The sequence below is a fragment of the Tenrec ecaudatus genome, chromosome 16, assembly GCF_050624435.1.
Source record: "Tenrec ecaudatus isolate mTenEca1 chromosome 16, mTenEca1.hap1, whole genome shotgun sequence".
Lineage (NCBI taxonomy): Eukaryota > Metazoa > Chordata > Mammalia > Afrosoricida > Tenrecidae > Tenrec > Tenrec ecaudatus.
In genome coordinates, this window is record NC_134545.1 from 45643644 (window position 1) to 45667550 (window position 23907).

General features: G+C 56.2%; 2 protein-coding genes across 8 annotated transcripts; one reads left to right on the top strand and one right to left on the bottom strand.

Moving 5' to 3' along the window:
* Positions 1-355: 355 nt before the first annotated feature.
* NDST2 (N-deacetylase and N-sulfotransferase 2) lies at positions 356-9292 on the top strand. Of its 4 annotated transcripts, XM_075534419.1 has the most exons (15): positions 356-525; positions 3342-3378; positions 3458-4777; positions 4986-5073; positions 5401-5555; positions 5740-5925; positions 6171-6299; positions 6617-6799; positions 6890-6986; positions 7290-7413; positions 7554-7728; positions 7903-8073; positions 8178-8287; positions 8463-8565; positions 8663-9292. In XM_075534419.1, the coding sequence occupies exons 3-15, from the start codon at positions 3773-3775 to the stop codon at positions 8786-8788; spliced, it is 2652 nt and encodes an 883-aa protein (XP_075390534.1). In that variant the 5' UTR covers positions 356-525; positions 3342-3378; positions 3458-3772; the 3' UTR covers positions 8789-9292. The 4 variants fall into 4 exon arrangements, with proteins under 4 accessions (XP_075390534.1, XP_075390537.1, XP_075390536.1 ...); XM_075534422.1 differs by lacking the exon at positions 3342-3378; XM_075534421.1 differs by lacking the exon at positions 356-525 and having other exon boundaries at positions 559-3378.
* Positions 9293-9398: 106 nt separating this feature from the next.
* On the bottom strand, positions 9399-23300 carry ZSWIM8 (zinc finger SWIM-type containing 8). Of its 4 annotated transcripts, none has more exons than XM_075534414.1 (26): positions 22805-23300; positions 20580-20733; positions 20248-20342; positions 19907-20079; positions 19654-19761; positions 19442-19523; positions 19189-19309; positions 18641-18842; positions 18352-18527; positions 17020-18007; positions 16146-16277; positions 15820-15999; positions 15541-15724; positions 15241-15339; positions 14593-14717; positions 13798-14038; positions 13557-13715; positions 13227-13455; positions 12746-13035; positions 12340-12563; positions 11321-11809; positions 10975-11134; positions 10671-10847; positions 10395-10514; positions 9961-10071; positions 9399-9877 (listed from the first exon to the last, which is right to left on the bottom strand). In XM_075534414.1, exons 1-26 carry the CDS (start codon positions 23010-23012, stop codon positions 9417-9419), a joined length of 5688 nt encoding a protein of 1895 aa, XP_075390529.1. In that variant the 5' UTR covers positions 23013-23300; the 3' UTR covers positions 9399-9416. The 4 variants fall into 4 exon arrangements, with proteins under 4 accessions (XP_075390529.1, XP_075390533.1, XP_075390530.1 ...); XM_075534418.1 differs by having other exon boundaries at positions 10951-11134; positions 22805-23291; XM_075534415.1 differs by having other exon boundaries at positions 9539-9877; positions 9961-10139; positions 10951-11134; positions 22805-23299.
* Positions 23301-23907: the final 607 nt, after the last annotated feature.

Genomic DNA, 23907 nt, shown 5'->3' on the forward strand with positions numbered 1-23907 from the left:
CGCAGCCTCGAACCCCAGCTGCTGGCACACGGGCGGGTTTGGGGAGGGAAGCCCGGCGCGGTGCAGGCCCGCCCCCGCCCGCAGTGGGCCGCTCCGCGCCCCCCCCCCCCCGCAGGCCGATGGACGCGCCCGGCCCTGGGCCCGCCCCTGCTCGCCGGCCGCGGCGCCGACGCCCGCCAGACCGTGCCACCGGGCGGGGAGCGGGGGGCGCCTCTGCGGGCGCGGCGCGGGGCCCGCCGTCCCGGAGCCCCTGCTCGGCCCAGCGCTGCGCGGGGCCGCCGCACCCGTCCGCACCCCTCCGCGCGGCTGCCGGCCCGAGCCGGCCGCGGAGCCCAGCGGGGCCCGCCGGCGGCCGCGCGCCGCCTCCCCCGGCGGCAGCGGTGGTTGGGCCCGGCTGCGGCAGCACCTCGCTCGGAGATGGCGGAGCCGCCGCGACGCGGCCCGAGGCCCCGAGCGCCGGGAAGCCGGGCCGCCTCGCGACGCGGCGGAGCCCGGGGACCGCGGAGACGCCGCCCAGCCCGCCGGGTGAGCCGCCCTTGGGGGGAGCTGCGCACTCCGAGGGTGGCCCCCGCCCGTTCCCCCACTGCAGACGTGCCCCTCAGTGTTGCCACCGGAACCACCCGCGGGGTCGCCCGTGGGCGGCCCCCCAGCGTGGCCCTGGGCACCCCTCGCCCTGCGCCCTCCCACCGGCCCCCCTGGTCGCCGCCTCGATCCCCTCAGCCCGCCCAGCTCGACGGGGCTCCCTCCTGCCCGCGGGGCCCTCCCAGGCCAGCACCCGCCTGGATGTCACCCCAGGCTTCGCCCAGCGCGCTCCTTCCATGCCTGCATGCGGTGCGCTCTTCAGCTCCACCTGTGACCCCCCGGATCCCTCAGCAGAGCCCCGCCGGGCCAGCCCCCCCACCCCCCGTGCCCCGCCGTCCCCCAGCTGGGTTAGCAATGCGCTCTCCCAGCTCAGGCCCCCATAACTCTTCCGGCTTCGCCCTCCTGGGAAGCCACCCCCTGCACGTCCACAGCCCCCAGCCAGCGTACACCCTTTAGCACTTACCATTCCGCCCCCCAAAGCTCTCTCGGCACCCCTTCCCTCGCCTTTACTGCCGCGGCTAAGAGCCAGGGCTTTGGAGCCCGACTGGCTCGAGTTTGAATCCCAGTGCCCCCACTGACAGACTAGCAGTGGGGTCGCGGGAAGTGCCTAAGCTTCTCAGGACTTAGGCTGTAAAGTAAGGACATTAGTAGTAGCACCTACCCCTGGCGCTGGCATGTGACATTAAGTAGATAGAAAGCTCTTAGCAGAGGTCTGGCGAGCGTTCAGCTCGCTGACAGATGCTAACTGTTAGTGACATGGTGAGTGATTCATCCGAGTATCCACTCCTCTGTGATTTCTTCTCACAACTGTGCCGGTCCCATCCCTTCCCACCACCATTTTGATGCTCCCTCCCAGCCCCTGCATGTCAATTAGTCCTAAACCAGGCGCAAGCTGAACTCTGGTGAAATCATTTCTCTCTGTCTGGAGGAGCCTCTCTGTCCAATCACCCCTGAGATGCGTGCAGTGGTAGAGTGGGCTTGCCAGCAAATGCCCTTGCTAGGAGTGGCTCAGGTGAGGAGAGCGGGGAATACAGCCCCCAGAAACTGTCAACTTTTTAAAGAAAAAAAAGTCCCCCAAATTAACCTCCCTGGCGGTCTAATTATGTCGGTAATTTTGTATCCAAAGCAGTACATTGTTTTGCATACAATTTGTTGTTTTATCTTGTAGGTCTGTAATTCTTAAGAAATGACCTGATTTAAACTTCTTCTGACAGTTAACATGTCCCCCAAGCCGCACTCGGCATTTCCGCCAGGGAGGCTAGGTCTACTTAAAACACTGTCTCCTGATTACATTGTCCTTCCCCTGGTTGCTTAGATAAGACTTAGGTTCCTGTTGCTCCCCGTCCTCCAGCCCCACTCCTTTTGCTCAGTTTTTTTTTTTTTAACAATTTATTAGGGGCTCATACAATTCTTATCACACTTCATACATATACATACATCAATTGTATAAAGCACATCTGTACAGTCTTTGCCCCAATCATTTTTTCTCCTCTTTTCTCTTTTTACATTTTATTAGGTACTCATACAACTCTTATCACCATCCATACATATACATACATCAATTGTATAAAGCACATCCATACATTCCCTGCCCCAATCATTCTCAAGGCATTTGCTCTCCACTTAAGCCCCTCGCATCAGGTCCTCTTTTTTTTTTTTCCCCTCCCTCCCCTTTCCCCCCTTGCTCAGTTTTTATAACAGGACTCTGAATCCTTCCTGTCTGGCTAAGCTACCTCGGGGACAGGAATGGAAATAGATAATACAGTAAAACCTGGCCGCCAAAGCCAGACCTGTGTAAGGTGGAAACTACCAGAGAAGGAAAACTAAGGTAAATATTTTCCTCTAAAAAGCTATTACAAAGTGGTAAGAGCGCACCCTATCAAAGGTGCAGAACTACTTCTGAGACCTGGAAAAACAAGGCAGTCCCATGGACCCTCACGGGTGGGTTTCACTGTAGCACAAGAGGCGAGGCTTGGAAGGAGAAGGGAAATGAGCTGGGTGAGAGACTAATCAGCACGCATTCTAAGGACTGCCTGCACACGGGGCCTGCTCCAGAGCTACATTGTTAGCTCCTCTCACAGGAGGAGAAGGAGAAGGTAAAGATAAAAAACCCTCATAACAGGACAGAGAAGAGCTGCCCCACAGGGTTTCAAAGACTGATCTTTCCAGACGTGGACCGCCACTCCTCTCTCTCAAGGAACTACCGACCTTTTACTTGACAGCCAAACAGCCACTGGGCCACCAGGGCTCCAGGAGGGCAGGGTTTCGGTCACTTTTCACCAGCAATTAAAAAAACCAAAGACTCTTAGTTCCAAGTTTGAAATCTAATAGAATAATTACCTAGCAGCAGCATTGCTTTCCTGTGAACTGCCCCCCTGTAGTGTCCATCTGACTGTAAATTCGTTAGTGCTGTTAAGGCTGTGACATTGAGATTGAGAGATGAGGAAGATTAATAGGATCATGAGTTTCCTCTTCTCTGATGTTTCGTTGAAGCATGGGACTTTGGAGACTTCTTCACAGAGACCAGACCCCTCTCTGCCGCCTAACCCACTGCTCTGGGGCTGGGACCTGTCAGAGCAGTTTGATTTCCAGCTTCCTGGGCTACTTGGCCACTTGTTGATGGGAGACATGTCCTCTTGGAGCCTTCGGTAAACTCGCTCCAGCTCTGAGCTTGCCTCAGGGAGAATCTGGACAGTCTTCTAAGAAAAGGTTTGTAAACAGAAACGAAGGGATGAGACATAACTTGTCTTCTTCTACAGGAGCTTGTTTTTCGAAAACAAATCACCCAGTGAGCAGGTAAGCGAGATGAGTTGAGGAGGGAAATGGGTTAACAACAGGTTTTAAGAGAATAACCCTTCCTTTCTGTGTCTTTCAGATAGTTGGTTGGGGCAGAGATTGTGAGCGTTGCTGACTTCTGACGTGAGGAGCTCAGTCAGGACCTGGCCAGATTTGCAGCCTGAAACCATGGGCCACGGGGACATGGTGACCTGAGACCAATGGAATCTGTCCAGTGGCCCTGTGCTGCCCTGTTTACCTCCCTTGTCCCATTACTAAGGAGATTTGTGTCCACCTCTTCAGGGACGTGGCCCTGAAAAGGTCCCATCCTTCACCCTCCCAAGAGCCCCAGCTTATAGAACTCCTACCTCCCATCCCCTGGGGCGGTCCCATTCCCTGTCTCCCCTCGCCCGCCATGCTCCAGCTGTGGAAGGTGGTACGCCCAGCTCGGCAGCTGGAGCTGCACCGCCTTGTACTGCTGCTGATCGCTTTCAGTCTGGGCTCCATGGGCTTCCTAGCATACTATGTGTCTACTAGCCCCAAAGCCAAGGAGCCCTTGCCCTTGCCCTTGGGAGACTGCAGTAGTAGTGGGGCAGCTGGCCCTGGCCCGGCACGGGCTCCAGTCCCACCCCGGCCCCCCAGGCCTCCAGAGACAGCGCGAACCGAGCCCGTGGTCCTTGTGTTTGTGGAGAGTGCATACTCTCAGCTAGGGCAGGAGATTGTGGCTGTCTTGGAGTCGAGCCGCTTTCGCTACAGCACCGAGCTGGCCCCTGGCCGAGGGGACATGCCCACGCTGACTGACCATACCCGGGGCCGCTATGTTTTGGTCATTTATGAGAACCTGCTCAAGTACGTCAATCTGGATGCCTGGAGTCGGGAACTGCTAGACCGGTACTGCGTGGAGTATGGCGTGGGCATCATTGGCTTTTTCCGAGCCCATGAGCACAGCCTCCTGAGCGCCCAGCTCAAAGGCTTTCCCCTTTTTCTACACTCAAACTTGGGGCTTCGAGACTACCAAGTCAATCCTTCAGCCCCCCTGCTGCATCTCACACGCCCCAGTCGCCTGGAGCCGGGGCCACTGCCTGGTGATGACTGGACCATATTCCAATTCAATCATAGTACGTATGAGCCAGTGCTTCTGGCCAACCTCCGGCCAGCAGAGCTACCTGTGCCAGGGCTGGTACCTCGCCGGGCCCGGCTTCCCACTGTGGTACAGGACCTGGGGCTGCATGATGGCATCCAGCGGGTGCTCTTTGGCCATGGCCTTGCCTTTTGGCTCCACAAACTTGTCTTCGTCGATGCTGTTGCATACCTCACTGGCAAGCGCCTCTGCTTGGACCTTGACCGCTACATCTTAGTAGACATTGATGATATCTTTGTAGGCAAGGAAGGAACCCGCATGAAGGTGGCTGATGTTGAGGTCAGTGTTCTTTTTCTAACTCAACGTTTCTTGCTTTTGAAGCTATTTCAAGCTCTGTCCTGTCAGACTCCCTCCCTTGCTTGACTATGAGCTGTTCATAGGTACACCTCCTGTCATTTGCAGGCAGGAAGAGAGAGCGCTACTTCTCATTTTTCTCCTGCTCAGTCCGTTCTCTCCTGATTTCTCGTGTCACTGCTACCCTTCCCAGGCCCTGTTGAACACCCAGAACAAACTCAGGACCTTAGTCCCCAACTTCACCTTCAACTTGGGCTTCTCGGGCAAATTCTATCATACTGGTGAGTGATTCCCCTGCTGCTCTTTCAGCGTTATGTTATAGCGTGTTCTCCCCCTTCATGCCCCATCTCCGTAGGCAGACAGTTGAGGACACAGGGGCATGGTTTGGGGGGTCAGACATGGTATGAAGAGCTCGTGGTGGTTATCCATGTAGGTGATCATGGGTGGCTGGAGGGCAAGTTGGCAGCAGAATAGGTCGAAGGTCTTAGGTGGGTAGGGGTCAGTGAGAGCCCCAGTGATAGAAGATCAGTGTTACAGAACTGAGGCGGGTACCTGGGCTGACTGGGTGTGGTCAGTGTGGGTGGTCAGTGGTCAGTGTGTGGTCACAGGGACAGAGGAGGAGGATGCAGGGGATGACATGCTGCTGAAGCACCGCCAAGAATTCTGGTGGTTCCCCCACATGTGGAGCCACACGCAGCCACACCTGTTCCACAATCGCTCCGTGCTGGCTGACCAGATGAGGCTCAACAAACAGTTTGCTCTGGTGAGACCCTTGGATCCCTTCCTCATCCTTTCTCCCAAAGAAAGGCCTGCTTTTTAGCTTCCCCCTAATGGGATGCACTTTCCCACCCTTTCCATCTTCCTTTCTGCGGAGGCGTTCCCCACCCTCTTTCCCCTCTGCTCCCCAAACCTCACCAGGTCCTGGTGAGAGTCTCTGCCATTCCTAGGAACATGGGATTCCCACAGATCTGGGATATGCTGTGGCCCCCCACCACTCGGGCGTGTACCCCATCCACACACAACTCTATGAGGCCTGGAAGTCTGTGTGGGGCATCCAGGTGACCAGCACTGAGGAGTACCCCCATCTCCGCCCTGCCCGCTACCGCCGTGGCTTCATTCACAATGGCATTATGGTGAGGGACGCTCAGTGCAAACTTGCATGAAACTCCAGCATCTAGACAGACCGCCTCCAACCTGCTTTGACCTGCCATCCCAGTGGGGCGTGGGGGCGGGGTGGGGCAGAGGAGAGGAAGCCCTAGTGCACCTAGCAGCAGCTTTCTGGCTCCAGCTGCTGACTGCGTCTCCACCACCCCAGCGAATCCCACTGCCTCAGGACCTTTCTCCTTTTCACTCTGGTTTGTTCCTTCTTCCCCTACAGGTGCTGCCTCGGCAGACGTGTGGCCTCTTCACTCACACAATCTTCTATAATGAGTATCCTGGAGGCTCTCGCGAGCTAGATGGGAGCATCCGAGGCGGAGAACTCTTTCTGACCGTGCTCCTTAATCCGGTAGGCAGGTGCTGCTGGGAGGAGGGGCCAGACCAGGGTCCCCAAACTTGTCAGTCACAACAATTGAAGAAGGACTCAAGAGCCATAAGCATATTTTTACAAGCATATGAAACCACCACCACCACCTGAATATCCTTTAACTTCAGAGCCACATGTTCATAATGAAAGAACCTCAAATGGTTCATGGTCCAGTTTGCTGACCCCTAGGCTAGAGCATTAGAACACCACCGTGTTTGCAGGCTGGGACCTTGGCTCGCCAAGGCTGATTCTGAGGTAGCGTAGACTCTCCACAGCTGACACGCAGGAACCCCTTACAGATCAGCATCTTTATGACCCATCTGTCCAATTATGGAAATGACCGGCTGGGCCTGTATACCTTTGAGAGCCTGGTGCGCTTCCTCCAGTGCTGGACCCGGCTGCGCCTGCAAACCCTTCCTCCCGTCCCTCTCGCACGCAAGTACTTTGAACTCTTCCCTCAGGAGCGAAGCCCCCTTTGGCAGGTAAGGGGAGAACTGGGGAGGACCAGAGATAAAATGGGCCTGGAGGAGATGGCGAGATTAGGCTTTATCTGATTCATGGCTTCCCTTCAGAATCCATGTGATGACAAGCGACATAAAGATATTTGGTCCAAAGAGAAAACCTGTGATCGACTCCCCAAGTTCCTCATAGTGGGGCCTCAGAAGACAGGTGAACTATCCTCAACTTTCTCTTGCCCTGTTTTCAACCCAAAGGACTTTATTTTTTGCCATGGCACTCACCCCATCTACTCACTAGTCACTCTTCAGACGGATTCTTAATGCTGGTTGAACGTCAGAATCATTTGGAGTTTTTGTAGTTTTCAACGATACAAGGTTGAGGGCGACTGTTTTAACCCTTCCCAGTTTAGCTCTCACTCTGATTTGGCACTGTGCAGCATGGTTAGTTCACCTTGAAGTTCACGGTGTTGAGCTGGCTTGTCTCTCAGTGGCTTTGTCTCTCTCTCCCATTTAGGGACCACAGCTATTCACTTCTTCCTGAGCCTGCACCCAGCTGTGACGAGCAGCTTCCCTAGCCCCAGCACCTTTGAGGAGATTCAGTTCTTCAATGGCCCTAATTACCACAAGGGCATTGACTGGTGAGCCCGAGACCCCTTGAAATGCTTCACAGGAGTGCCTCTTCTCCCAGATGACCCACTCCAGCTTCCCGCAACACGGATAACTGGCCCCTTCACTCTCACTCTGAGAATGCCGGTCTCTCCTCCCTGCTACTTCCTAGGTACATGGACTTCTTCCCTGTGCCTTCCAATGCCAGCACTGACTTCCTGTTTGAAAAAAGTGCCACCTACTTTGACTCAGAGGTTGTACCAAGGCGAGGGGCTGCCCTTCTGCCAAGAGCCAAGATCATCACTGTGCTCACCAACCCTGCCGACAGGGCCTACTCCTGGTACCAGGTCTGCTTGCAGCCAGGGGTACACTGGGGCTTGAGGGAGGGCGGTGGCGACTGCTGGAGAGTCCAAAAGGACCAGGGAAACCGCACTGGTGCCTTGGAGAGGGACACCAGGCCTTCGGATGAAAGAACCATTCCGTCAAACCGCCAAGGCTCTCTTCCTGCTCTTTCCCTTCAGCACCAGCGAGCACGAGGAGACCCAGTTGCTCTGAACTATACCTTCTACCAGGTGATTTCAGCCTCCTCCCAGGCCCCTCTGGCACTTCGCTCCCTGCAGAACCGCTGTCTTATCCCCGGCTACTATTCTACCCATCTACAACGCTGGCTGGCATACTACCCCTCTGGACAGGTAACGTCCCCGGGAACCCTCAGCTGCCCTCCCCCGCCCTTCCTCTTCCCCTTAACCCAGTGATTTCTGGGGAATACATAGCAAGCCGGAGCCTTGTCTCTTAGTTGATGATCATGGATGGGCAGGAGCTTCGCACCAACCCAGCAGCCTCAATGGAGAGCATCCAGAAGTTCCTGGGCATCACACCCTTCCTGAACTACACACGGGCCCTCAGGTGGGAGAGCAGGGCCCAGAAGGCTGCCCTGGGCTGGCTCACTCTGACTGGAAAAGAAGGGGGTTTACCCCATCTTTTAGAGAGGTGTCCATGCAGGCTGGCAGGGCGGATATGTACATGATGGGGTGGACCGATTTCTCTTTAAGACACCTAATGGCCTCTTCCTGTTGAGCAGGTTTGATGAGGAAAAGGGATTCTGGTGCCAGGGACTTGAAGGTGGCAAGACTCGCTGTCTAGGGAAAAGCAAAGGCCGGAGGTACCCAGATATGGACACGGAGGTATGGAAGTACTCAGGGCAGGGGATCCTTCTCAACCTCCAGATCTGATTCCGTGTCCCATTCCTCACCACGTGCGCCCTCATTTTTCTCCTGCCAGTCCCGCCTTTTCCTTACGGATTTTTTCCGGAACCACAATTTGGAGCTGTCGAAGCTGCTGAGCCGGCTTGGGCAGCCAGTGCCCTTGTGGCTTCGGGAAGAACTGCAGCATTCCACTCTGGGCTAATGTCCCAGTTTCTTGTACCAGCAACAGCCCCTGCTTCAATAAGGCACAAGCCCAGAGCAGGACCCACAAAGGGGATTAGAGTGGCCTGGTCCCTCCCCGCTTCTACCTCAGTGGCCCCCAGACCTGGGACGAGTTGAGAAGGGAAGGGCATCCCTTTCCCGTAACTCTGGGGTCTGATCACAGGGCTTTCCTTGGTACCCTGTATTCTGGTACTAGGTGCCTCTGACCCATGGTCTGGGGCGGGGAGGAGGCGCGAGATGGTCCGAGCAGGCTAGAGGGGAATGGAGTAGCCCCGTGATTTCCCTCTCCATCCCAAGCAGAGTACCTGTCTGCACCCATCGTCTCGTCTGTGGGAAGGATCCCAGGTAATGGGATCTACCTGTGGCCCGGCCTCCCTGATGTCATTCACATTGAATGGGGATGAGGTCGGACAGTGGCTCATAGAGCTGAGTCTGAGCCCTAGCTGGGGGCTAAAAATGTCCGTAATAAAGCATCCTTATTTTTCTGCTTTGTCTGCCTCACTGGCGTGGGAAAAACGCAAAGCCAGGCTTTTCACCTGGGCTCAGGGTTCACCTAAAACGGAGGGAAAGAAGGGAACGGCCCAGGAAGATTCGAGTAAAAAAGGAGTTTATATATTTATAAATGCCAAATAAATACCAGAGGCCACCCAATGCCCCCTCCCAGACAGAGCTGTCTCGCCCAACTCTAGGCTTCCAGGGTCTGAGACATCTTGGCCCCAAGCTACAGCCCAAGAGCAGCTGCCGGGCTGGGTGACCAGGGAACTGAGTGGGGAGGAGCTGTCTGGCCAAGATCCACTCCCCCGGGGTGAGGGGCCCCCACGGCCACTGGCCTGGGTCCCCGGGTAGAGCCCGAGAGGGGCCAGGCTCAGGGGGAGAAGGTGGTCATCTCGAGTGAGACCCGCTGCCACAGCTCCTTGGTCTGTTTGCTGCGCTTGAGGTTCTGCAGGATGTCGTTGAACTGCATCATGCCCATGGGCGTCAGGCAGAAGGCGCTGCGGGCACTGCGGATCGCGTTCACAAAGTCGTCGTAGTCGGCAGGGGTCAGGTGAATCAAGCGGTGGTGGATGTACTAGAGGGAGGACGCACAAGGGATAAGCCACCCAAGGAGACACTCAGGCCCCTCCACCCTGCCACCCGCTTCCCGGTAGTCACCTGCATGTAGGCCTGCTGGCAACGCTGCACCAGCTGGTGGAAGGCCGGGGCACGCAGGTGGTTGTGGGCATGAGCGGGGCTCAGCCGCTGCAGCGTCTCCATGACGATCTCCTGCAGCACAAACGGGCTCAGCACCCCCTTGGCTGCCCCCACACAGAACTGGTGCACGTAGTTCACTCCTGGGGGGCAGGGGGAGGGGCATGAGACGGGGGTGGCCACCTCTGCCCTAGGGACCCAACTCTGAACTCTCAGCTCTGGCCTGGCAGAGAGCCTCCCTCCACCCTAGGAGCTGAGGTCACCCCCTGCTCCCCGCGCACGCACACATACCCGACCAAGGCCTCAACTCAGCAAGAGCTAGGAAGGAGGTCTGGGATAGGAAGTTTGGGGGAGCAGGTGAGGGGGGGAACAATGGTCCTGGGGAGGGGAGGTGTTACCCAGCTTTGCTGCCAGCCCCAGCAACCATTTGACATCATCAGTGTAGGGAGGGGAGCGGGAGAAATTGTTGGGGTGGTCATTGTGTGCCCGGCGACCCAGCATCTCCAGTGCCAGCATTCCTGGGGAAGAAGGACAGGCACACCCTCTTCATCCTCTACCCAAACTTGGCACCTGCCCCTACAGTGAACAGACGAGGAACTGTCTGTCTGGGATGGGATGCCAGAGAGCCTCGAGCACAGTTGTGGGCAGAGGCACGGAAAGGGCCCCTCGCTCACCAACACGGTAGGCCGCATGCAGGTGATGCAAGCTATGGGGATTGACAGGTTGGCTGTGGGTCTCCTCCTCAGGAGGTGGGAATCCCCCGCTGACCAGAGGGCTGGGTTGTGTGGTCAGAGTAGGCAGGGAGGCCCCCTGGATGGCTGGAAACGTGGAAGCTGGATGGACACTGCTCACTGAGGGTGAAATAAAAACCATGTGAGGCCCTTGGAGCCAGAAGGAGGGCAGAAAAGATCCCCGCCCACCTCCCCTGCCCCATTTTACCTCCCCTCCATTCACCTGCTCCCTGTCCCCACAACTCACAGGCCACACTGGTGGGCAGTGGGAGCCCTGGCTCTGTGTGGTAGGGATGTACTGTGATGGGTGCCATGGAAGGGACGGGGAAAGACACAGCAGTGGCAGCAAGTGAGGGGGCAGTCACTGAGTAAGGGTACTGAGCCCCCAGGAATGCAGGGTGCACACCCTAGAGGGAAGGAGGGGGAAAAAAGGGGAAACTCCAAGTTTATACCAAGTTGTGCTTCTCCCTCTTCATCCCTCAACTGAACATCCCCCAGACTGCCTCCACCCCTCCGAAGTACCCCCCTGCTCTAACCCCCCATGACTTCCCATCTGCTCCCCCAACACCACCCCACCAGAACAGTGATCTCACCTGTGGGTATGCGGAGCCGGGCACCGGGAAGACGGCAGGCCGGGGCATGTGAGGCATGGGGTGGGCCGGGTGAGCTGGGTGGGTGAGGTACTGAGGGCTGCAGGGCAGGTGGGGCTGTAGAGCAGTGTAGGGGTGCAGGCCAGGGGAGTGACCATGCCCCAGACCTGGACCTGGGTATAAACTTGACCCCACCGAGATAACTGGCACCACTGTGGCTGCTGCTGTCACTGCTGCTGCCGCCACTGTCACTGGCTCTGTCCCTGGGCCCCCCCTGCCCTCAGGCAGCCCCCGCCCAGCCTCCCCAGCTGCCCTGATCCCACTGGCACTACAGCTTGTAGCCCCTTCCCGGGCCGTGGATGAGCCACCTGCTGTTTGCTCATATAGCCAGAACCACTGGTGAGCAACCTCAAACAACACTTCGGGGTACACGCCTCCACCCTTAGCCGCCTCTTCCACTGCCATGCAGGCCTTCTCCAACATCAGATTATCCTGGAAGGGAGGAGCACAGAGAGTTAAAGGGGGAATGGCTTTGGCCAGTCCGTTTCAGGGACACTTTGAGATGACAGGCTGCTGTCCCCATCATTGGTGGTTAGTTCCCAGGCCCAATACCCAGAGGCAGTGTTAAGGAATGTGCTTCATACAGACGCTAGGCAGGAACTTGCTAACCAAGAGGAATCAAGATCCAGGTTCAAGGCTCAGTTCCAAAGTAATCTAACTCTCCCCATCTAAGGCCTATCATCTCCCTGAGGCCTATCTTAAGTATTCCCCACTGGGATTAATGCCTAGCCTGAGGTCCTTTCTCTGTATTAAAGTGGGAATAACCCTAACCCCAGAGCTGTAAGGAAAAAGGAAATAATGGATGTGAATGCGTAATAGGTAAAGTGTCACCATCAGAAGACAAACTGGATTACAAACTCTAGGACACGGGGATCAAGAACAGGGACCTCAAGTTTTGCCCATGTCCCACCTCCCCAGCCCAGATGCCCCAGAGCAGGTTCCCAGATTGCCGTCAGAAATACCTGCTCCTTGCACTGTACCAGGGCCCGCTGGATCTCATTGGGGTTCAATGCATGGGCATGAGGCAGGCAGCTTAGGGCCAGTTCCGCTGCTGCCCTCACCATATTGGAGTCTCTTGCTCGTGATGCCCTGTCAGCCAGGGATGCAACCTCGGGGGGTGTCAGGTGCCCGTCCCAGCATTCTACCAGGATAGTCAAGGCAGCACTGCCAATCTCCATCGCCTGGCCTTCAAGGAGAAGAGAGAACCAGAGTGCCTTTAGCACGAGCACCACCAGAGAGGGCGAATGGCCTCTTCTATCGGCTCAGTAATGTCACAAAGATGCGGCTTCCTGGCTCCATCAATGATTCACCCCACCCTACCCCCTGCACCCCCCCCCCCCATACCCAAGCCAAGGCATTGGAGGTTACCTGTAATCCAGGACACGTGGGAAGAATAGGTACGGGAGAGCCAGTTGGGAGAAACAAAGTTATGCAGGCCAAGGGCATAAAGCCCAATCTCGAAGGCGCAAAGGTGCAGATTGCGGTGAGGACCCTGGTGGCCCCCTGAGGAAGAGGGCTGTGTGAAAATGGAAGTGCTGCTGTTGCCTCCTGCCTTGATCAGCACCGTCTTCGCCAGTTCAAAGTAGAAGTGCGCAGCTGCCTCTGATGGCTGATTGGGTACATGAGGGGCATGACTCTCGGGGCGGCGGCCCTTGTACCTGAAGGGGCAGTGGGGTAGCGATGGCGGTTGGGGCTTTGATGAAACAGGTGTCTGCCTGAGTAGAACAGGAAGGACCCAGGGGAGGGGAGGGGAGGATAGGATACTGGGGGATAATGGTTGGGTTACACTAGTGATGTGGCTCCGAGGGACAGGCCAGATCAGAAGAAACAGGTCCTTTTCCCCACTGACCTGCCAACTTCTACAGTCTTGGCCCGGGCCCCTCCACTGGCACTGGCCCGGCGACTTCCACTGGAGGATGAGGAGCCCAGGGAGTCAGAGGAAGAGCTGCTAATGCTGTCACTGTCCTGCCCTCGCCCCCAGGAGGTAGGGGCCCAGCCCCCTCGAAGTGGCCTCCGGCTGAGGGTGGGAGAGCTATCCGACGTCGTTTCCGGGGCACTGCTATCAATGCTGGCCATGCCTGAACCCCAAGACAAGTGAATACCAGATGTTAGGAGAACTCAGAGGTTCTGGCCTTTAGGACTATCCCCTCCACACCCTCCCTGCAGCTGTCACACCTACCTGTGTGCTTCTTCTTAGGCCGCCCTGGGGAGCCCCAGCCCCGTCCATTGTAGCCTCCTCGACTGCCAAGCGCCAGGCGACTTGGAACTTTCCCCTCCGGCCTCGGAGCCAAGGCTGCCTCAGATGGGAGACCCTCACAGGGAGAATGTGGGGAACTCTCTAGTTAAGAAAATAGGATATTGAGATAGGCCCCCAATATAGCTGCATACCATTCATCCCCCTCCCCAGTGCCCCACCTCACCGGCTACATTCTTCTCGGTGAAGCCCTCGGTGGAGCCTGGCCCAGCCCCTGCCACACTTCCTGGCTGAGCAGGCCCTGCAGAGCCTGAGGGCAGAGGCTGCAGAGTCCCTGGGGCAGATGGGCCCCCATGCTTTGAAGGAGACCTCTGGCTTGTCGGTGCCGGGCGGCTCGATGAGTAGAATGAACTCAGGGTCTGTGGTTTATGGGTCTGGCTCTCTCGGTCCAGAAGTTTGTCTAAGATCTGGAGAACAGAGCAGCAGTGGCAGGATGCACCTTTACCTCGTGGCTCCCCCAACCTTCTTTTCTCCTTGAAACATCCTCATGCTAGCTACCAGGCTGTGGCCCACAGTTAATGTGCTGGGCTATTAAATGAGGTTGGAGGTGCAAGTACACCCAGAGGTGCCTTGTGAAAAATCAGCCACTGAAACACCTGTGGGATCACTCTACTGACAGCCCAACATCACCAGATTAAAGTTGGCTTGAAGGCAACCAGCAGCGTGAGCTGTATCTTGCTAGCTGACCTCACTGGTCTGTCTCTTGGTATCTTCCCTAGCACTCATAAATACTGAAATGAACGAATGGCTTTATGCCGTTTCTCCCTTTCCACCTCGTGCCCAAGCACTGCTTTAAGAACCATTGGTTTTTCTTGTTCTTTGTGAGATCTCCCAAGGTCTCTTTTTCTCTTTCTTCCTGTGGACAAAAGTGTACTTTCCTCATTGTACTACAAAGTCGTTGAGAAAGGTGACAAAATGTGTGTCTGCCTGTCAAAAGCCCAGTACGTCAGTCCCTCCTCACCTTCTTGAGTTTGGCCTGGTCATCCTTATATGTGATCATTAAGGCCAGGGCCAGGTCCCCCTTCTCCCGACGTGTGCCCTCACACAGGAGGGGATGCTCGGCCTCACTCACTGTGGTCTTCATGCCTGAGAGAAGAAGCGGGCATTCGGGAAATGCGAATTACCAAAACTGCCAGGACAACAAAGGCAAACAGAACTGCCACCAGCCTGTGAAATAAAGGTTTCTCTTGGTTCACTCCACAGCACGTAGAGAAGGTCCCGTGACATACTACATCTAGCCTAAGACCTGGTCTGAATCCCCAGGTCTTCTGAAGACCCACTGCCTACCTGCATGCCCTGCCACGCTCAGGACGACAGCTGCTGCTCTGTCTTTCATCACGGTGCTCCCCTATCTAGAATTTATGGACCTCCAAATTCTACCACCTCCTATAGGACCTTCTCTAGATTTTTGGTTTGCTATACTTCCGACGTCCACGGCAATTTTGCCCGGCATTCTTGACGATCTTAATGGGAACTTGCTGGCATGTGCACATGAGTTTTCTTCCCATTTCCGCATGAGCCTCTCAAGAACAGGGCCCCGTCTCATGCCCATGTAAGAGTCCGGGCCAGGCTGTGTTCATGGAGGCTTTTAAGGCACTGACAGACTCACCCAAAGCAGCAACTGCTGCTTCAAATCCAAGCTCTTCGTCTCCAGGCATTTCGTTGTTCCAGTTGCGACTTGGAGGCCGGGAGCCCGTGGGAGAAACCACTGGATGAAAGATGGGTGCGAGAGGAGTGCCATGGGAAAGGATGAAAGGGAGGTCAAGATCCACACCCTCCCAAACCTTCCTGCTAAGCTACCTAATGGGTCTTACAGGGCAATTTGTGGCCCTAGGGCTCTTGATTTTCCTTATAGAGAGCTGCTACTCATCCCTAGTTTCCCTACTGGCTGCCAAGCCCAGCACCGCACCTGGAGCACAAAGGACATCAAAGATGAAACTGGCCAGCATAAGGGGCAACACGGGCCGATAGTCACAAAGGGTCCCCTCCCGGAGCTCCTCTGCCCGGCACCGCATGGTGCTCATCTCACTGGGCCCCAGAGGGATCTTCTTCAGCAGCGCAGCCACCTCAGACTCCTGATATGCCAACTTCACCTGCGGGCACAAGGAGCTCAGACCTCCAGAAGCTCAGAGGATCCAGAGAGAAGGCTCTGATGATCGAGGGACAGGGCTCAGATAGAACCTCTGACCTCCAAGGCTTTGGTAGAAGCTGGAGGCCGCTGTAGCTCCAGGGCAAACATGCCCACTCGGAAGGCCAGGTTGTGGTGCTCTGGGCGCTCACTGAGCACCGTTAGCAAGAAGGCTGCCTTGGTTAGGGTGTTGGTAGCCACCCAGGTCTGACGGCTCGTAGATACCTTATTCTTCTTGCCCTAGAGAGGGAAACGCAGGAAGGCAGGCAGATGAGTCGGACTCACCTTGATAAGAGGTAGAAGGAAGCGCTCACTTGAGGTGGGGAATTGGGAGAGGGCCAGGATTGAATGGGATTGAGGAGGGCAGGGGAAGGGGTCTCTCTCACCTTGGCAGGGGGCGGCTCTACCTTGAGGTCGGGTGGGTTGGCAAGCAGGTCCTGGGCAAGTTCCACGGTGAGGCGAGAGGCCTCACTGCTGTAGCCATGTGCATGCAGGGCCTCCGCACAGGCAAACAATACCTGAAGAGAGGACATGGGCCCCGGACAGAGAGAAGCCTGTCAGGGGCAGGTCAGCATGCTCCCTCAGCAATCATTCCTTCAGCACTGGCTACCTGCTGGGCCCTGTGCTGGGCCTGAGGAACCAGAGGGGCTGCCTTTCTGGTTAAAGAGGAAAACACACAAGACAGTGATGTCAGCTACTGAAATACTTGGGAGGAGAACAGGTTGGGAAGTAGGATACCTCATGGGAAATTGGAGGCTGAGGGGCACTATCAAAAAAGGCTTCCTAGAGGAGGAAATCTCTAGGGTTTCCAGTCCTAAAGAAGGAGCAAGAACTAGCCAGGGAAGATGAGGACAGGGCAGAAAGGCCAGTCTGAGCTACAAGAAGGGCCATGGCACGCTTCAGGAAGAGCTCTACCAATGAAGGTGGGAGAGACAGAGTGCTTGATGAGACTGGAGATGCAGGCGAAATGCACATCAAGTTGGCCCTGATGGCCTGAGCCAAAGAGCCACTTCTATCCTAAGGGCAATGGGAAACTCCTGAAGCGTTATAAGGAAAGGGTGATACAATCAAGACATTTCCAAAAAATCAATATAGAAGCAGTAAAGAGAATGTACTGCGGGAGGGGGACGGGGTGGGGGTGTGGTGCCCTCAACCTGCTACAGGATGCTAAGTCATATGAATTCGGACACCAGGGCCCTCCTAGTTGTGGCTAAGAAGCACCCAGCCCTCTCTTCCTTGGCTCCCTCCAAGTCCCCTCACCTCCATACGGCTCTCCTGCTCCAGTGGTTTCAGCCCAGCAAAGAGGTCATGCTCCTCCCCAGCCCCACCCTCAGCCTTCTCCTCTTCGCCACCAGCCCCATCCTGGGCATTCAGATAATATGCTTGGTAGTCATCATCCTCCTCTCCAACACCAAGGGCTGCTTCTTTGGTCTTTGAGAGACCGCTGCCACTCTCATCTGTGGACCGGTGGTCTTCCCGTGGGCAGACCTCCCCAGGCAGTAGGCTCGGGGGGGCAGCAGAGGCGATGGGAGGCTCAGGCCCTTCTGAGAAGTAGACGCCACCATCTTCTTCATAGGTATCTGGAGGGTCAGGAAGGAAGGTGGAAGGGCCAGCAGAGGGAGGGCAAGGTGGAGGGCTCTCAGGGAATCCACCAAAGGTGCTAGCCTCAGCACCCAGGGCCAGGCTGCTGTCATCCAGGCTCATCTCTGCCAGATCGGGCTCCAGAGAGCTGTCTTCACTGCTCAGCCGTCGCTTGCTCCCACTGCCGCCTGCTGAGCTCTTGCCCAAACTGCCAGCCCCACCCAGTGCCTTGGCTTTGCCCCCACCAGGACCCATCTTATGCAGGGCCTTGTCTCCCCCCTCAGTTGAGAGGTGGCGGGGACCCCGCTGTGATGAGGAGGCCCCCTCACCCAATCCCTTCCGCTTGGCCCCTGGCTCCTTGGGTCGAACTGATGGTTCAGCAGGCAGGGGTCGGGGCCGATCCCGAGCTTCCTCCAGGCCTCCTGAGCGGGAGCCACCTGGCCGTGTGGGCAGGGCCCGGGCCCAGCACAAGGCCAGTTTCCGGTCGGTACCACTGTAGGTGACACCGGGAAGTGGGTAGGCGTCTTCCCAATTAAAGTAGCAGGCCTCCACAGCCGGCCGGAAGCCAGGGAAGAGCCGCTCCAGTGCCTTCTTATGCTGCCCCCACTTCACGTTCTGAATCACCTTTAGTTGCCACTGGCGCAGCTGCACGCACAGCTCCCGGCGGCTGTGGGAAGAAGGGGCAGGAGGCTGCTGGGGGCTACAATTTGTACTGAAAGGGACATAGGGAAGCACTTCTTGGGCCAACCCCATAGGCTTCACTTCAAAACGTGGGAATTTTGGCAAGAGGGTACTATTTAGGGCAGGGAAGGAAGAGAGTCTCTCTGGAAAAGGACTCACAACCCTCTGAACACCCTATTGTTCACACCTCTCATTTCTCGAGGACTAGAACCCACCTACGTCCAAGCAGGCACTAGGAGATGAGGCCTTGGGCCTGCCATGCGCTGGCCCAGCCTCAGAGCTGGGGAGGGCCCCGGGGGTGGGGGGCGGGGGGCGGGGGAGGAGACTCACCGCTGGGGGCTGAGCGCAGGATCCAGCACAGCCAGCCTCCACAATGTGACCATCTCATCGCACATGCTGGCACATGCGTGGGCTGCCACCTCAGACTGCCCATTGCTGCGGCCTGTGTGCCCACTGGCGCTGGTGTGGGATGCTGAGGTGCGCACGCTGTACCACCAGCCTGTTATCTGGAAACCAAGAAGGCTAGTAGCCTTGAGAAAGGAGTCCTCACCAGTATCCCTCACCGAAAGAGGGGGATGAGGTCCTGGGAGGGAGAGAATGTGCCACCCCGGCTGATTACCTGTTCGTAAGTGAGGCACTGATCAGTCAGGATCTCCAACAAGGGGGCCGCATTGCTGTCCCTCCGCTTGAACATCTCCCGAACAATGCTAAGCAGATTCCAGACACCCTCGGGTTCCCGGCCCCTCAGAGGACGCAGCAGGCACGCCCATTCAGCAGCCGCCGGAGGCTCAGTGGAAGACAGATACATGGAGTTCACATCACTGCAAAAGTAGCAAAGTAGCAAAGAAGGCCCTTCCAAGGCCCTGGATAAAGCAAGTGAAAGTGTAACAGGTTTCCCACACAAAGGGAGACTCAAAATACAGAGTGGGGAGGAGGATGACCATGATAGAAATGATTAGTGTCTCTGCATCTGCCTCCTGAACTCTCAAAGGCTCTGTGACTGCCTAAGCCTATCTTTCTCCAGTGAACACCTTCTGAGTGACAGGCACGGTGCCAGTACAGGGAAGGAAAGTGAGAGGGCCCCACATGAACCTAACAAAGACTCTGTCAGCAGCCTGAGGGATGCTCCCCTCCTACCGCAGAGAGAGGTGAAGATAGTCAATTTACCTGAAGACCACAGGGGAGGGGCCGCAGAACTTGTGCAGCGTCTTCTTGATGTTGTCAGTGAGTGTAGACTCATCTAAATACCAGGTACTCTGGTCTGAGGCCGAAGGTCCTGCTGTAGGGTCTGAGGGTGATAGGCAGTCAGTCACCTAGACAGGGCCCTGGATCCGCCTGACAACAGCAAGGCTTTATCTAAAGGACAGGTTGCTCAGTACTCCCAGCTTGCTCTCTTCGTTCTGTCCTCCCCACCACTCACCTGGGGCGCCACACACTGTATTGATGGCCGTTGACTGGGAGGAGAGGAGTTCATCCAGGAGACGTTGCGCTGTGGGCAAGATCTGAGGGAGGGTAGGAACAGTGACAGAGAGAACATGACCCAGGTAAGCCCACCTGGGCCGGGGCCTGAGAGACGGGTTGAAGCGCAGGCCTGTTGGAGCTCTTTAGGGGAGGAGGTGCGCCATCACTCACCTGCTGAGGGAGCTCACTAATGAGGTACTGGGCAAATTTCTGCAGCTGGTCCCTCTGGAGTCGAGAGAGGGACTCTGAGACAGGGGCTCGCAGGCAGACTGCAGAAGCCTGAAGGGGACATGGCAGAAAGGAAGCAATGTGAGAAAAAACGCGCTGAGCTGGGGACAGTGCTGGGGCTCACACTGCAGCCAGGCATGTGAGCAGATACGGGCAGGCAGGGGTGAGATGGATGAGGAAAACGGGAAGCCCTCACGTTGTGGATGCGGAAGAGACACAGTGCCACGACATGGGTGCACCATTTGGCCCCAGCCCCACAGGTGCAACTGCAGGAAGTGACCCGACAGCGGTCAAACATCACAGCCACGTTGTAGGCCCCCTTGGGAGGGACCATCTGAGGAGGTACCACTGTAGCACTCAGGTGGAAGCCTGGGGAGAAATAGGGGCAGGTCAGGGAGAAGTGCCAAGACAGAGGTCTCTGCCCTTGATCCTGCCCTGCTGTTAACTGAACCCACACAAATACCCAGCTCCAGCTTCTTGCAGTGGGCCCTTGATTCAGACCCCAGGGGATGCCTCAGAGGACGAGGGGACCCTCACCTATTTGCAGTGGGTCCTTCACAGCCCTCATGCGAAAGAGCTGGTCCCCTCTCTGGAACTCATCTGCACTGCCATTGGCCAGGCAGGAATACAGCCTGGGGTGGAGAAAGAGTCACAAGTCGGCCAATGCCCTTGAACAGACCAGGTCGGAGACCCACGAAGTTCTAAGCTCTTCCCAGGGCAATTCTCTGTTTGGGAAAATCCCAGGCAAGCGCTGCTCCCCTCCTCCTGCCCCTTCCTTTCACCACAGTCCCAAATATAAGCTAACGCCTTTGTTCTGGGGGACACCCCAGCAACCACCCATTCTTTAGTTTCACCCTCGGCCAGCTCACCGAATGTCCTCTTCATTCTCAGGGAAGCTCCAAAATGCAATTCGGAGCTGGAGCTGCTCAGGTACGGGGGGGTAAACTTTCTCTACCACTTCAAATGGGATATGAAACGCCACCTGCTTTGCCGACAGCTCCACCAGGGGGATCACCAGTCCATCTTTGGAAAGAACAAGTTACAGTGAGGAGAAATAGAAGGAAGCGTGAATAGGAGGCATGAGTCAGTGCCTCATCTTGGACCTCATCTTCACTGTGGTGAAAAAAAAGGAGGGCGGGGAGAGCTGGATAAAAATCCAAAGGACCCCTCCTGGAAGTATCTTTAAAACTCTGCCTGGGGTGGGGGGGGAGGGGCCAGACAACCCACAGCCACAGCCTGGTGCCCAAGGTTCAGAAAGGAAGTCACCAGGGATCGCCCAGGAAACTGCAGGCCCGACAGGTGTTCCAGGACCCTAACTAGTGACTCCCCTCATATGGTTTCCCCTCTTTCCCATGTATCATGGGAACTTTGTATTATTACGTTTTAAGTGTCCTTTCCTGGCATCCTCTTCTCTGACTGATTTTTTGGGGTTTTTCCCTATCCTTTTTCCACAGCTGACTCCAAGCCCCTAAGGTGGGAAGATGAACAGAGCCCCAAACAGCTAAGCATCTCTGAGAGAGCAAGAGAGCTGCAGTACCTTTGGCAGCCCTGAACCGACTTCCTACAGTGGAAGCCCTGGGGGAGATGGCTTATTCCAGGGGAATTTAGCTACTGATCCAGGAATCCCGAGATTGATGGGAGTTACCACCCAAGAAGGTTCTCTAGATTGTTTTAATAAGAAAGCACTGTTAGCAGAATAAACTATATATTGCACCATTCCATAGTCATATCAGAAGACGGGTTAGAAAACCATGGAGTTGAAAGGAACTTTAAAAACTAACCAATCAACTTTATTTTACAAATAAGCAACTGAGTGAGGATTTCCCAAAGGAAAGGAAAAAATAGCATGCTTTCTCAGATTTTAGTCTGTCCAAGGAGATAGATTTTCATTGAAAATAAAGAAAATATTAAAGAGGCAGCAATAAGTCTCAAGATGACCCACACATGCAAATGCTTTAATATTACAGGGAGGCCATGGGAAGTCCAGTGGCGAAACTGCTTGTCTCTCTGAGTGTGGCGTACATGTGCACACAAACATGTGTTGTATTTTCAAATAAAGCTGAATACTACCACTCCTAAATGTGGCATGTGGAAATTTCTCTCAGCCTAACGAGGCTCCAAAACCCTCAGCTGGACAATTTGGAAAAGAGGACTCTGGGTAAAATCACACAACTCTCAGCCCTCAACAGCTGAAATGCTCAAGGGATGAAAGTCAAGTCCAAGACAAAACTGTGGGCCACAAGGAAGGCAGAGAAAGGAGGTGGTTACTTCCTTGTTAAGCTTTCCTGGCCGCCACCCCCTTCCCCCCAATGTATCATTCCCCTTTTCCCTCCCTAAACACTAGTCAGTTTGTTCCCCCAAGGCCCAAGGATAAAACAAAACTGTCAACCAAAAAAATGAAAACAGAAAACTCTCAGCGAAAATCAACAGAAATGTTTCCTGTGTAGATCCCAGAGACAATCATTTTCACAGCCTTGACTTTTGACAAATGTTCGCTATGACCAGGAGCGAAGCCCCTGGTCTTTACAGCCTCTGGAATCTCGCCCACAGGCCAGCGCACCACCACTTTCCTCTGCGTGAGATCCCTTGCTGGTGCAGCTGTGACCGGAGATTATCACCCTGAAGCAAGAGCCTCCCAATGCACTTTGCAATGGGGTGACACCTTAATATGGTCACTTCTTCAGGGCTTCCGGCGATGAGCCGCCCCTTGCCCCCCAGCCTACTACTACTTCTACTTTCTGGCTTGCCTCCAACTGAATTCCCCAAGTACTCGTGGCCCTCCCTCCAACTCTCGAGCAAAGGAACAACAAAAGATCTACTTGCCATCGCTAATCGGGTACAACACGGGATCTCCCTGCCATGCCAGCCCACTCGCATAAACACACACAGACACGGGCGCCGCGCGCGCGGGCGTGGAGAGCCGGCGAAGGAGGCGGCCCAGGCCCCCAGAATGCCTTGCCGGGCGCCAGACCCCGCAGGAAGGCCGGAGAAGCGCGTCCTGATGTCCGCTCTAGGCTTGGGACAGCTCCCGGTTCCGGACAGCTCCCGAGCAAGGCCCGAGCCCCGCCACCCTCCCCACCCGCAGCCCCCTCACCTCGCATTCGGGCCCCGCCACTGCCACCGCCGCCGCCGCCGCCGGTGGGCGAGTTGGGCCCCGCAGACTGTTTGCGCCATCCCCGCCAGTTCTGGCACAGGCTCTCGGCCTCGGAGATGAAGGAACAGAGCGAATCCTCCTCAAAGCGGTCCGAATCTTCGAAGGAGAAGCGCTCTCCGTCCTCCCACTCGGCGAACATCAGCTCCATGGGGCCCGCACCCCCCGGAGCCGGGTCCCCCCCCGCGGAGCCGGGGCCTGGGCCGCCGGCCGGGGACTGAGGGGAAGCCCGGAGCCTGAGGGGCGAGCCGGGGCTGGGGGTGGCCGGGGCGCTCAGGGCGGCCGTCCCGGGCGGGGGTCTCAGGCCTCGGCGAGACAGGAGACGGGGCCTCGCCCAACAGTGCGGGACGAACAGGGATCGCAGCCAGTCTCTGAGACTCTGGGCCCGGACGAGGCGCTCGGCGCCCGGGGCCTCCCAGCCGCTGCGGCACCGCCTCCCCCATCAGCTGATCTGAACTTCCGGCCGCGCCAGCCACCACCACTTCCGCCCTCGCGCGCTCGAGAGCCGGGCCCGGTCCGGGTGGGTGTGTTGGACACGTTTGCGTAATTTCTGCATTTCCTACTTTGTTTCCCTTCGGGGCCAGCATCGGACACCATACGAGGAAGGCAGTCCTCCACACGCAAAGGACACAGAACTACAGCTCCCAGCAATAACTCGGCCTCCATAATAGTCCCAAGAAATAAACAGCCGCCGTGCCTGCCGGGAAGCGTAGGCTGTCAAGAGACAACACGGAAACCATTGGATGCGGGTTTTGTCCTAACTCCCGATAGGCCGGAAGCCGCATGGTCTTCTGGGACTTGTAGTCCAGAGAGCCTGCATTCCAGAAGACCTTTCTATAGGGTCTGATTTGCAAAGCAACAGGAAAACGAAGCATTTGGTTTCAGAAAATGGTTGTCTGTAAGGCCTTTTAAGTCTGTTAGCAGTCTCTGACGGAACCCATGGTCTGGCTTCTCGATCTAAGATTAAAATTGTGAATGCACAAAATTACAAGAATTACAAAGAATATAATTATGTTGAAAGTTACCAAAATGTTAAGAAATGTATA